Source organism: Photinus pyralis, unplaced genomic scaffold (genome assembly GCF_008802855.1).
Source record: "Photinus pyralis isolate 1611_PpyrPB1 unplaced genomic scaffold, Ppyr1.3 Ppyr1.4_LG1, whole genome shotgun sequence".
Taxonomy (NCBI): Eukaryota; Metazoa; Arthropoda; class Insecta; order Coleoptera; family Lampyridae; genus Photinus; species Photinus pyralis.
In genome coordinates this window covers 33,857,581-33,871,530 of record NW_022170249.1, presented here as the reverse complement: position 1 = coordinate 33,871,530, position 13,950 = coordinate 33,857,581, and the positions used below count along the sequence as shown (strand labels likewise).

At 35.8% G+C, this 13,950-nt stretch overlaps 1 protein-coding gene across 5 annotated transcripts; it reads right to left on the bottom strand.

Annotated features, from left to right (window-relative positions):
• Positions 1-490: 490 nt before the first annotated feature.
• Positions 491-5,439, bottom strand: LOC116159528. 5 transcript variants are annotated; one of them, XM_031472523.1, is made up of 9 exons: positions 5,337-5,439; positions 2,679-2,887; positions 2,431-2,631; positions 2,350-2,379; positions 2,214-2,300; positions 2,121-2,162; positions 1,985-2,071; positions 1,874-1,936; positions 491-1,828 (listed from the first exon to the last, which is right to left on the bottom strand). In XM_031472523.1, the coding sequence occupies exons 2-9, from the start codon at positions 2,869-2,871 to the stop codon at positions 1,731-1,733; spliced, it is 801 nt and encodes a 266-aa protein (XP_031328383.1). In that variant the 5' UTR covers positions 2,872-2,887; positions 5,337-5,439; the 3' UTR covers positions 491-1,730. The 5 variants fall into 5 exon arrangements, 4 of the variants coding, with proteins under 4 accessions (XP_031328383.1, XP_031328380.1, XP_031328381.1 ...); XR_004143002.1 differs by having other exon boundaries at positions 1,714-1,828; positions 1,874-1,940; positions 1,982-2,071; XM_031472520.1 differs by having other exon boundaries at positions 491-1,936.
• Between the last annotated feature and the right edge of the window lie 8,511 nt (positions 5,440-13,950).

Here is a 13,950-nt window from a genome sequence, read left to right as displayed (position 1 = left end):
TTAAGGCATGTCATGAATGTCAAGTTAACAAGGCAAAACCAAAAAACGTAGAGCCATTATGTATTACGCCCAGCCCTCTCAAAGCATTTGATATTGTTATCATCGACACGATAGGTCCTTTTCCAAAAACCTCCTCCGGCAATGTGTATGCAGTAACTCTTGAGTGTGAGTTGACTAAATACGTTATAATGCAGCCATGCCAAATAAAGAAGCAAAAACATTAGCGAGAACAATATTCGAAAATTTTATCCTTATTTATGGACCAACAAAAGAAATTCGTACTGATAAGGGAACTGAATACGTGAACGAGACTATGACAGAATTAAACAGACTATTTAACATCAAACACGAAACCTCTACGTCATACAGACCCCAAACAGTTGGAACCGTGGAACGAAATCATAGGGTAATAAACGAATATCTCAGAAGTTATATTCAAGATTGTAGTGTGGATTGGGATGATTGGTTGAAATATTTTACTTATTGTTATAATACAACCCCATCCACAGTTCACAATTATTGTCCATTTGAACTTGTTTTTGCCAAAAAACCAACATTACCGAACGATTTTTTGGATGCACATATAGATCCACTTTATAATATTGACTCTTACGCGAAGGAAGTCAAATATAGACTCCAAATTGCAAATAATAGAGCCAATAAATATTTGCAAAAAGGTAAATTAGTTAGAAAAATAGGTTATGATGTTAATTCAAATAGGTTAGATGTAAGGACTGGAGATTTAGTATTAGTAACGAACGAATCAAGGACTCAGTTTGATCCGGTTTATAATGGACCCTTCAGTGTAGTGTCAGTGAGTGAACCAAATTGTACATTAATAGACACTAACGGAAAACACTTCAAAGTGCATAAAAATAGGCTTCGAAAATTTTATAAGTAGTGACAGGAACAATTTAGAATAGGTAATATAGTGCGCACTAATCTAGCTATAATAATAAATATAGGAATGTAAAGTAAGATGCTTTAATCATTTTAGGTAATTAAGTGTATGATAATGGTTATTTTAGATATCTCTTAGTTCGTAATAATTTCAAGCATGTTGCTAAAATTTTTTCTTTTGCATGTGATCGATTGGGAGTCGTGGACCACCAAACAATAAACACTCAACCGCAAAATGACAATCTCCTGAGAATGCTGCAGTAGTATAACAGGCTACACCCAACTGAATCCAGGTCCTGAAATTGCGGAGAAAATAAGCAGGACACCAAACGACAGTGGAGCAAGATCTCAAAAGAATGTTACGTTATAAATAACCCGTACTTTTCTTCATATTGTTCACATTACAAGATTAATATGAGTGCTGTGCTGTAATTAGGACTGAACTTTTTTAATGGAAAGAAATAAGATAAACAATGTCATTGACTGTAAAGTTAATATGCGAGTGTTTCCAAAATGGTACTACGGTCTCTCTTTTAGTTAAGTTTTGTATAGATTTTTGTAAAATGTCTTTTCTTTTACAATTTCTTTCTCCCTTCATTTAATAGTAATCAAATCAACAAACGAAAAGACATTTTTTTTATAAAAGGGGTAGGTGTAGTGCATAAATAAGCACATTGTGCAAGCAGTACTGACCCCAATAATGTTAGTGGGTTGCACAGTTTGTAGAAGGTGCAGTCGGTAATTATTGGTCTAACAGCGACAATGTAAACACCTAGTTATAAGAAGTAATAGCAATAAATAATTAGTAATTCCTAATAAATCCAACTCCCTCACAACGAGGACATTACAAGGGTGACTATCAGCGATTCCAAATCAGCTAATTTGTTTTGAATAATAAATTGCTGGCGAAACATCCTTCGTTGAAATTCTAAATTGTGGAAATTTAGTTCCAGCCACATTTTACTGCACCTACCTTCATTTTTCAGAGTGATTTCTTCTAATTTCGTCACGATCAATGAAATATTATCCACGATTTCTAAAACCATAAATGTACAAACAAAACTAATTCATAATCGAATAATACTTGTATTGTACGAAATGTCCTCTACCATATTATTTAATATAATATTGTTCTCATTGTCATCGCACATTGCTATTACTTTAGCTACTCCTGCAATGAAATGTGTTACGATAATTAAAAAAATAAGATTTTTCCTCACCTGTTGTTTGTTTGTTGCCACCGAGGTTGCCACTTTTATAGTCTAAAAGATAACAATTAAATACCTCAATGCTGAAATAACTGACTTATTTACCAATTCTTGGAAACCTGGTCAATGTAGCATCCCCATCATCCTTGCTCGAACTAGCATCATGCTCGGTGAGGTTTTGTTTTAAATCGGCTAAAAATTAATGTTCAGGATACAATAAATAAAATTAACTTTTCCTCACCCGTGGTTTGACTTCCACTCTTTTTATGGTCTAAAAGGAAATAATTAAATACCCTAATACTTTAATCATCTATTTACGCACCTATTTTTCGAAAACTTGTTGAGATTCCAAGTTCCTCATCATCTGTGTTCAAACTTGTATATTCGGATAATTTGATGTTGGGTTTGCGCACCCTTTGCCCTTTTCCGGCATTTATTTGTTGAGAGTTGGATTCATCATTATTGGATATAACATTTCCACATCGCGCCTCTTCGCATTGAACCTGTGCATAGTGGAAATCAGCTAAAAGGAAAAGTTTAATTATGTACTATCGGGCACTAAGCTACTACCGTATTCAGCTAAAACGTTGATTTTATATATCGGCCATTCTTTAGCAGGTATTGTACGATTTTTAATTATTTCGTATAGTTTAAAACCCTCAACGTTCGGAAAATAAGTAAGTTCTTTACTCTCACTACAAACCCATATGTTCGGAATCACTTCGTAAGTGTCATCATCCAGGAAAAACACCACGCACCACATTTTTTTAACTCACAGGCTGAAAATACACAATCAAAAGAAAATAAAATCCCAGAAAATTTTTGATTTTTTAATAAAACCTTACAGTTAGTGTAATAAAGAGTATGCCACATATTCATTGTTTTTCTTTGGTAAAATCATTACTTTACTTTTTATTTCATTGATATTACATATTTTTAAATCATATACATTACTGATCGTTATACAACAAATGCCTACTAACTCAGATTCACATGGTGAATTAAATAATAGACCAACTTTTTGCAAATATTGAACAACTGCATAATTTAAATTGTCAACAGTTACAAAGTTGTGAATTTTTATTATTTTATTATCATTCAATATAGCATAGCAATCAGTTGAGTTCAATTTGAATGTGTAACCCTTGAACTTCAAAATCATGTATTGACGTGAACAACAATTGTTTAGTAAAGGACCTTTGGAATGTTCTTGCAAAAATGTTGGTTGGTTTAAATCATAGTTATTTTTAAGCATTTTGCAGGAAATTTGTTCAGACATTCTATTAACTACTTGCTGTAGGGGCTTATCATGTTTCCGTACCATTTTTTTAACCAACCGCATGTGATTTTCAAAGTCAAATGCTGAAAAATTGTGGACTGCACCAAATCGTACAACATCTTGTACTAAATGCAGAAGGTTATGTACATTGAAAGAAATGAAATCTGGCCCATAAATTCTTTCACTATCCTTCACAAAACCATTAAGAAGGTTTTGAGCATAATCTAAAAGATATTTATTTTGGCAATATTCATCATTATTTAATATACGCATTGCAACATGGAAGTGCAAAAAATGACAATAGTGATCCTGCTTAATATATTTTTTAAACATTATGGGTCCAGAGTAAAGTAGTAAGAGTCTAAATTCAACTGCTTTAAATCGCGCACAATAATGTAATGATCGACATTTCCTATTGGAAAATTCACACACTATAAATTTTTTACAGTAAATAAGATTATTTGATATTTCATTTTGTTGCTGTAAAGAAAGTTTGTGTAAATAATTTCCTGAAATCCACCCAAAACGTTTGTGTGTTAACAATCTCTTCATTATACCCAAACAGACTAAATGCATATAGTCCAAAGGTACATCTTTAATTATATCAAACTTGGGCAATTCCGTTAATAATGTAGTTCCTTGATGATGATTGTTGTCATATTGCTCTCTAAATTCAGCATCAGTTCGTAATGTTGCCTGCTCCATCCATGGAAAGCACATGACATTATTAATCCTTTTACCTCCTTGGTAACACTTAGTGCAGCCATTTTCTGCTGTGTGCCCTTTCACATTTAAAACAAAAGACTTGGCGGGTGCATCACACACAAGCATTTTAACTCTAAAGTTATAAGAATTGTTTCCAAGAAAAATACCATTAGTTATTAAGTTCGTGGAGTCCTCAATAAAATCCCTTAAAAATTCATTTGCTGAATCTGGTTTCGAATTCCCGTGGAATACACCGACCATGATAACATAATTTTTAAGATATTTGATAGAATCCATTTTTATCAAAATCGGCCAAAGTGCACTATTTGAGCTAGTTGTTAAAGGTAAACCGTCAACATTGACAATTATTTCAAAAACAGAGCCGACTGGCACTACATAGTTCACTTGATTTAAAAAGTTATTTATTGAATTTGAAATACCAAAATAATAAAAATGTCCACCACCTAATGTTCTCACAATAGTCTTCCTAGGTGTGCTCAACAAAGTTCGTGGGTCTTTTGGAAGGTTCCCAAAAGCATTTAAATTCTTTTCACTCCTAAGAATTTCCAAAAGTTTTTTTAATTTATTGTGAGCTATATTTTCTTCAACAGCCCAAAGGCTCAATTTATCCATTAAGTTTAAAGTTTCATTTGTTGACGTCTCAAATGGATCGTCATTGAAATTAAAACTTTCCACAAATTCTAAAAAATGAATACCATACAACTAGTTTACAATCAAATGGAAAATAAAACTTACCTTGATCGTCACTACTAGATTCGGAATTATCTACTTCGTACGATCCACCGTCTTCATCAAGCTCGTCATTTATAAGATTATGATCATTCCAATTTGATTGGCAGATAGCCCCACGTACAACTAACGAAGCAGTTGAAGTAGATGGATGATGAAGATTGGAAACCGACTGATTTACTTTTACCATTTCAGCTTTAACTTGCTTTTCTAAATTTCGATTTATATGCCTTTTGGATTGCTTATTTTTTGGCATGATACTACGATATGATTGTAAAAATAAATAATTCAATATAATGTTATTTTCATTTAAAAGTAGGTAAAACAAGTAGGTAGGTATTCGTTTTTGTTGATACTACACAATCTTGTAACGTGTAGCAATTTTAAATTAAAGTTTGGTTAGATTTCCAAGCGAAGCAAATTCAATGAAAAGTAAATGTGACATACTCTTACTTGAAATTACAAAGTAACGGGAGTAGAAAATGTATACTTACAAAATACACACGTAGGTACAGAATATGTTATTCGGTTAAAAGGAATAAATGGATACACAAACAAAATCACGTAAAGGTTATTGCACTAACAGTAACAGCGCCTACGTATAATTAATAAAATAATTACGCGTCGGCGTTACACGCATGCGCATATGAATGAAATTTTTAAAAGTTATGGATAAAATATTGTACTAAGATTTAGAACACAATATTTAGAACATATTGTAACCAAAATATTTAACAACATTCTAGTAACATTTTTATATATTCTGACAAGGTTTATTCACCCATGTTGTTGCAATATTTGCGTTACAACATATAAGAAATGTTTATAGGAAATTTAATTTACAAATATTTGACCAAAAATGGCCTGACAACATTTTGAAAATATAGTGTGTTATGTGGGAAGGAAACATAACGAAAGAATGAAATACATCCTTCGGTTACATTAAAGAAGAAACAGCCTTCGGTAACACAAAAAAAAAGAACAGAGCAGTCTAAGAAAAGAAATTGCGTCGCATCTGCCGTTATAGTATCTAAGTGTTCAAATAAGTCCCCGCCAGTAGGAATCGTGTAATGCAATCGGTTTTCAAATTCTGCAGTCACAGACATGAGTTGGGTATGAGTGATACCCGCAGAACATTCACGGATGGCATCTTCCAAAGCAGCAGTGTTCGGAAACGGTCCACATGCATAAATGGAATCCAGGTGACCCCAGTAGAAGAAATCGAGAGGGTTCATGCATGTTGAGCGTCAAAATTGTGACAGGAATTATCCGATGAGTAATGACAAGCAGTGACGAATCCTAGTACCATCGCTAACTCGTTGACCAATTGTTGTAATTGTAGATGTAATAGGTGAATTAAGTAAAACGAAGTGCCCACATAAACGTGTAGGGGAGAGTGGTTGAAGATGACGCACCTAACAGGAATCGCTTACTGTTTTTTTATTTATTGCACGAACAATGCCAAATCCGTTAAATAACTATATGGCAGTGTTGGTAATTATTATATACCCACATTATTTTTTTTAGTCTCATAAAAACCTGGTAGGCATAACATTCTGAAAAAATTGCATTGCGTCGTCTTTTCCTTGGGGTTTGGGTAAGTTGACGCACTTATTAAAATGCACTATGGTGATAAAGGCTAACAAATTGACTCAAATAAAAATATATTATATAAAATTAAAATAAAACAAAACAACTAAAACCTTCATTTTACAAAGTAAAAGCTAAATTCAAGTAATAATGCCATTAAACACAGTAAAAACAAAACACTCAATTTTGGCATAAGTCACATACAAAACCTTTAGGAGAGTCAACACCGCTGCACTCACTGTGTGCCCAATAACCGCAAATAGTGCACCTATACCACATTTCATTTTTTGTTCCAGTGTCTCCACAAATAATACATTGGTCGTATTCAGAAGCATTGCTAATATCGTCCAGTTCATCGTCGTCACATATTTCTTTTTCGTCGACACTTATTTCACTGTCAGAGTCAGATTCCTTGTAAACTTTTCTCACAACTTTGCCTTTCTTCTTTGTTTTCACGGTTGCATTTATTTTCCCTGCTACTGCCATGGCTTTTCGGTTTCGTTTATTTTCTTTTTCCTCCAAATTCTGTTTGAAAGGGGTGCTAGTTAAGACTTCTGAATGCTGCTTTTTACGTACATTCTTCTCAATTTTCTTGGCCTGTGCTTTGGGTACAGGTAAAAGTGTTGAAATTGGAATTTGTTCCGGTATAAAATAAAGCTCTGTTGCTGACGGTACTGGTTGTTTGCTTGTTGATGGTAGCAAAGGCACTGATTGTGTGCTTGTAGATGGTTGTGGAGATAGTTCTTGAGGTAGATGTTTAGATGATGGTGATTGATGCAATTGAATTTCCTTTAAAGGTTGTTCACTCATAAAGCTATCGGCTGGTGCAAAATCTTCTTCTGAAAATTTTTCAGAATTAAGTGGATATATTCCAGCGGCGGCAAAACCTGAAACTCCTTTTTCCACATTTGCCACTTGCTCATATGCCACTTTAAAAATTTCGGCTACATCATAAGGAGTTAATGTGTTTCCTTCTTGTGGGTTAGAAATTTTTCTCTTCAAAAATAGGTTACATTGTCTGCTGTATGCGTTTTTAAGTGGTCCAAAGAAAGTAAGGTCGAGGGGTTGCAACTTATGTGATGTATGGGGCGGAATGCTAACCATAATTATTCCATGACTCTTACAGAATTCATAAATGGGCAATGAAATGTGGCTGGAATGATTATCCAATACAAAATACAAGCAATACTGGATTATCAACAGTAGAAGATACCTTTGCTTGAAAATGTTTCAGCCACATTACAAAAACTTGTTCGTTGCTCCATCCATTTTTTGTGCACGTATAAATAGAACCAGAAGGTCCATTTTTTTGGAGATGAGGACTCATCCTCAGTCGAGGAAAAATAAATAAGGGGGGCACAAAGTTTCCTGTGGCACTGACAGCGCAGATCACGGTAATGTTTTTCCCACGTTCCCAGGAACAAATAGTACCAAACTGTTTCACACCAGTTGGTGCCAGCCTTTTACCGACTTCTTTTGGTGTTGTAGACACCCCTGTTTCGTCTACATTATATATCCGATCCGGGCCAAATTTGTTTTTTGTTAATACTTGTTCTAGATTATCAAAAAATCTATCAACCTCCAGTTTGTTAAAGGCAGACACCCTACTTACACTGGTCCCTTCCGGTTTTCTCAGAGAAATAACAGAATTCCTCTTAAGAAAACTTCTAAACCAGTCTGGCCCTGCCATCGCTGTTTCCTTATTAAAACGATGCTTGATATGATTTATTTCGGCATATTTGTAAGCCACCTGTCGTAACTCAGTGGGCGTTATTCCAAAGAATAACCTTGCGAGAGATTTTACTTGTTCGGCAATTTCCCGTTCTTGTTCTTTAGAGAAAATTGGAGCGCGCCCTAGTGTCTCAGATTTCCTGTCCTTAATTTTTCTTTTAATTCCCAAATGACGTCGCAAAGTTGCCTCATGTATTCCAAAATCTCGAGCAACTGCCCGGATTTTACGACCTTTCTCTATAGCATCAAGCGCAGAGTCAAGGGAAGCTTGGCTGAAGTTCCTCCTTTCCGTTTTTCTCTGGTACTTTCCCATCTAGGACGAAAGCAATTGTTGTAAGTTCGGTAAAAAGAATTGCTGGCAAAGATAACGCAACGGTCCACTGTGCGTCATCTTTACCAATATGAAACGCGTCATCTTTGCCAATGCGTAGCCATGACAAAAAAAATTATTTAGCAAATTCTTCTAATGTTTATGAGTGCCGCAACTACTTAAATTAACAAACATAACATGCAATTCAAGTACATAGGGTGAATCGCCCAGTTCTCGGCCACTTAACTGAATTTTCACCTTAAACCGACGTTTAAAAATTGCAGAATGATTGAAATCCAATTTTGATTATTTTATTGGATAGCACGTAGTTTACTTAATTAAATTTAATCATTCAAAAATGTCAAATCTATTTAAGTTTTTTTTTGTTAATAAAATCCTAAAAAATGTCCTTATTGCCAGTTCTCGGTCACTTGATTATTTTCTCGGCCAAGACTATGCCAGTTCTCGGCATGGGTGGCCGATAAATCCCATTTTTCGGCCGTGTTGTTTAAGCATTAAAATAAAAGGAGAAATGAATGGAAAATGGGTGCCTAGGTACAGATAATCAAAAAAATTAATTTTATTGCAGTCAGTAGTAGATTCTAATCAAAATATTTAAGTAGATAAATAAAACAAAAATATTCCAAGTTGCCTATTTTAATATAAGTAACTAATAAAAAAACCTTAAAAATAAACATAAATAGATATCCTTAAAAAGAGGAGTAAATAATTTGTACTCATTAAAACTTATTTGCAGGAACTACACAAGAAATCTCTAGTTGAAGCTTCATTGTATGATAAATTAGATAACTCAGTACAAGCTAAATGAAACCACTTAGGGCATGCTACGGGGGTTCCTTCTGGACTTGAAAATTACCATCGGTTCCGCCCGGCAAGGCAAACCGTCTTCTTCTTAGGCTGGTTAATCGATAAAAATAAATGCTCCGGCTAACTCAAATCGGTGGGCTTTTAACTCTTTTGAAACTGCGTAACAAACCTTAACCTGCCGCCTACCAGTCTCCTGCCTCAACTCCTACTCCTCCCTTTCCTTCCTCTCGTTCTTCTTTAAAGACAGGCACATTGAAACCAAATAGATAATATATTGAAATGAGATTAGCGATACAATCAATTTACAGGGATCTAGCAGTTCTTCTCTTCTCCTTGTAAAAACACTAGCTTAACAATGACAACTACTAACTAAAAAATCCTAACAGGTGAAACTAATTTACTCAAGGGGTGGCCATCCTCTACAGTTTGAAAATTGCAACAACAGGTAATCGGTTTTTAATCCAGCGTGGGCTGGGACTTATTTAAATAAACACAAAAATTTATCCTACTCTTTGGTAATCGTTCATTGGACTTTAATAAACAATCAAATCAAAAAATTTTTTTACTATAGCTTAATTACCAAAAAGTGGAATTTTACAGAATGTTACAAATTTAATTAGACTAACCTTTACAACATTTGTACAGCCGATCTTGTGAACTGCTCTTTCCTCTGGTACAGGGTGGATGTGATGAAACCTGACACTTAGGTCTCTGTGACTTCCTAGGGGGTGGCTTGAATTTAACACACGGAAACAAAAATCCACGGTGCCTATCCTTCCTCGGAACGAAAGCAAAGTTTAGTGTTTGAACGGAAACTTAGTCCAGGAAATCCTTCGCGTGGCGAGTGGGAGACGGCTAGTTGCCAAAGTTTCTACACAGCACAGTGTATTTAATTTTATTTTATTAGTTTATTAGCTTTGACCGCCTGCGGAATACAGATTTTTGAGTTAGCGGTACGGCAGAACACAAACTTTTATGATCACTATCCGACGGGAAACTGTGATGGTTCAAAGTATTATTTCACCAGCTCTTCTTGGGGCAAATATCTCTCCGAAACGCAGCGCTCCTTCGACAAATGACCTTACGGCACTATTAGGAAATTCCACCTGGGGCGGATCCCGAAATTCTGCGCCTTGAGGACTAGGGCAGCACTTGAATTATATATCCTCGAGAAATCACAACGTATCCTAACGCGATTCACTGCATCCAAAGTAACCTGGGGTGAAGCTCAAGGGTTCGCCAAAATATCACCTGATTGGAACCGGGTCTTCTTCGCCAAAAAATCAACGCGCAAAGAAAATAACACTTCGAAACGGGTGCAAAAAGCACGCAACTGGGAGCAACCGAAATAAGCCGGTGGCTCAAACCGCCAAGTGTACCAAAACTTTCGCTCAAGGTACGTGTTGACCGCTTGAAGTACTAACCGCGAGTCTCCCAAAAAACGATCCCCTTCTTCAGAATTGAAATGAAAAAACCACACCCAAATTACCATAAAACAAAAATGGCTCCCGCTAGAAATTCTCCCATTGGTTCAGATAAAGAAAACTTAACCCACTCTAACTTCGTCATTAACCTCAAAGAACTGCTGACTCAAAACTGATCTCACGGTTTTCTGCTGACGACGTGGAAAGGCCTTATCTCCTGACGGCTCGGTGCTACATCCGCTCCTATTCTCGGTCCAGTCGGCGCCAAAGTTGATAAATAAACGACAAAAACCTCGCATTACTCATGATGACGTCAATCAGCTTTGCACTCTTCCCACGACGAAATTAAATCTGAGCGAAATTAAATCTATCGGACCATAGTCTTGAGCGAACCGAAATGCCCAAACACAAAATTTCTAACCGGAACAAATAATGAAATATACAGGGTGACCTGCACTATCATGACAAGAAATTCGAAATTTTTAATGAAATTTGGCGCGAAATCAAACCACTCGTTACAGGCATGCATCGCATCCCAGGTTTTTTAAAGAATCATCTTCTGTGTCACTTACCAATTCATCTTCGCAAAGAGAACACATCAATTTTAATTTCTTTGCTGCATTTTTTTTTGACTGTTTTATATCTTTTTTTGCATTTTTTTAATTCTGTTTTTCCAGTCTTTCATCTTTTTTCTTCTGCTGAGCTTCCTGTTTATTTAGTCTTCCTTTCTCTTGCTTTTCAATATGTTTTCGCCAAGCGTTGGACGGATAGCACTTGGCAATTTCTCTTTTTTTTTATTTTCTGAACCTTTTTTTATAGGTTCAGGAAATCTTAGATGACGAGAAAATGGGGTTAACACGAAATCAGGTAAAAAGCACATAAAACCAATATAAGTTAAAGGTAATGGCCGAAAAAAGGCCAAGATACCTTTTCTCGGCCGCTCTTTTAAACATTTTTATTTCCCGCGCTTTTTTAGATAGTCCGGCCGAAAACTGGCTATTTTGTGGTACTAACTGTCCTAAGTATGCCAGAGAAAAGGATACGAATTATTATGAACCAGTAAGACAAAAAAAGATAAACAATATCATGCTCTACGACCTGTTCTCGGCCACCCTGGCCGAGAAGTGGATTGAGCGTTTTGGTTAAGCCAGTTTACCGGCCACCCCATAAAATAATTAGTACTTATGAATTATCATTATTTTCTTAAATATAATAGTACATCGACATATTATTTATCTAAAATTTAATAACACTTACCTTTATAATCAGTATTACACAAAATAATCACTATTCCCTTATGAGATGGACCCTAGCAAATCTGCAGTAAACAGCCGCAGGCACGCACGTTTCACAAGAGCCAACTTTTAACTGCCATTTTTTATGGTGACATGTGCTTAAAAAAATGGCGTGATCCGTAAAGTGGTGGGGAAAGGAGTGTTGAGTAGGATCTGTAAAAATCGCGGATCGAAACAAAAGTTTGTACTAATTTATTCCCTAATTCTCCTAAAGTGGCCGAGAACGGGTGGTGGCCGGCTAACTGGGCGATTCACCCTACCATCCCCTAGTTCTGACAATGTTAACAAAGCTACTTTTTGGAAACAAACTTCTTGAACACTACAATAACAATCAACACACTATCACGTTGGCGTCATGTTTAACACTAAGCGGTAGTAGGATTCGGTTGAAACTTTGCACTGACAGTCCTGGTTACGTAAGCAATGAAATTTCCCGCGCAATTCGAAATTTAAACTATTAAATGAGGCAGTTATGAGGTGCGTCATCTTACCAACTGCGCCATCTTAACCCACTCTCCCCTAATTATCATTCGTAACATACAGGTAGTGTCCTCCCTAGAAAAACTATGCAGTGTTGCCATACCCAACACCCCCTTTATACTTAAAAAAAATACAAAAACATGGTACAGTGAAACAATCACTACATAAAGTTACATTGTTTTCATAGTCTTGTACATCAAAATGGAAAACAAAAAACAAAAAAAATCACAAATCTAATCGCTCAACAGGTTTTCTAATCCTATTTGAGCGTCTAATGTCTGGAATCGTAAGGTTTTCTGGACGAGCTACCTTAACTTCGGTTTGTTTGGAGTTGTTCCCTGGTGGTAAAATACTCACTGAATCATCCCCAGAGTTTCCCATGGCAGAATGCTCTTTTGGTGCACTTAAGTTTTGCTGGCTTGCGATCGGTGGAAAAGGAATACTGTCATCGTGTTCCTCTTTTTGAATATTCTCCCCAATAACCCTTACTTGATCAATGTGTCTTTTTATAAATTTACCGTTATCTAATCTGATTAAATAATGAAGTTTTCCCAAGACATTTCCAACACGACCAAATATCCACTTATCACCGTTATAGTTTCTGGCTGCAACTCTAACTCCCACATCAAGCACCCTGCTCTGATTATCTGTAACTTCTTGTTTGGATAGTACGTAACTGGTTTTTGGTAGAATCCTATCAATTTTTGTTTTAATTTCACGATTTAAGAATAATAACGCTGGAGACTTCCCAGTGGAGGCATGCGGCATTTTCCTATATTGCATTAGCATTGTGTTTACTTTATCAGTGATTGTTAGATTATTTTTTCAGTATCTGAACGTAACGTTCAGCTTGACCATTGGTCGCGGGATGGTAAGGTGCAGTATATTTATGTATGATACCTTGTGATGCTAAAAAGTGTTCAAACTCGCTCGACTTTAGTTGGCTGCCATTATCGCTAACAAGATAATCAGGCAATCCAAAACGTGAGAATATAGACATGCAAATTTGAATTGTAGATTTTGCTGTGATATTTCTCATTGTATGGATTTCAGGCCATTTTGAATAAGCGTCCACAAAAATGAAGAAATATTGTCCTTGAAAAGGACCGGCAAAATCGCAGTGTACTCTCTGAAATGGTTCGGTACAAGGTAACCAATGGTGATAAGACTTTGGAGGATCATTCCTGATTTTATTACAACTAGAGCAATTTTTTGTAATATGCGCTATGTCTTGGTCTATCCCCGGCCACCAACAATAGCTACGAGCTAGTGATTTCATTTTGTTTATACCAAAATGACCAACATGTAGTTCGTCAAGGATATATTTCCTCAAAGTATGTGGTATCAACACGCGCGCACCACGCATTATACAGCCTTCTTGTAGAGAAAATTCGTTTTGTTCGATGTTAAACCTATCTTCCTGTGGAATGAAATTTCCTGATGTTAATGC

Coding starts and splice junctions, on each gene's coding strand:
- LOC116159528 (XM_031472520.1), bottom strand. CDS start 2,871: ATGTGGTGCGTGGTGTTTTTCCTGGATGATGACACTTACGAAGTGATT. Junction 2,163..2,213: donor GACCAGGTTTCCAAGAATTG/GTAAATAAGTCA, acceptor GTTATCTTTTAG/ACTATAAAAGTGGCAACCTC. Junction 2,072..2,120: donor TGGCAACAAACAAACAACAG/GTGAGGAAAAAT, acceptor ATTTCATTGCAG/GAGTAGCTAAAGTAATAGCA.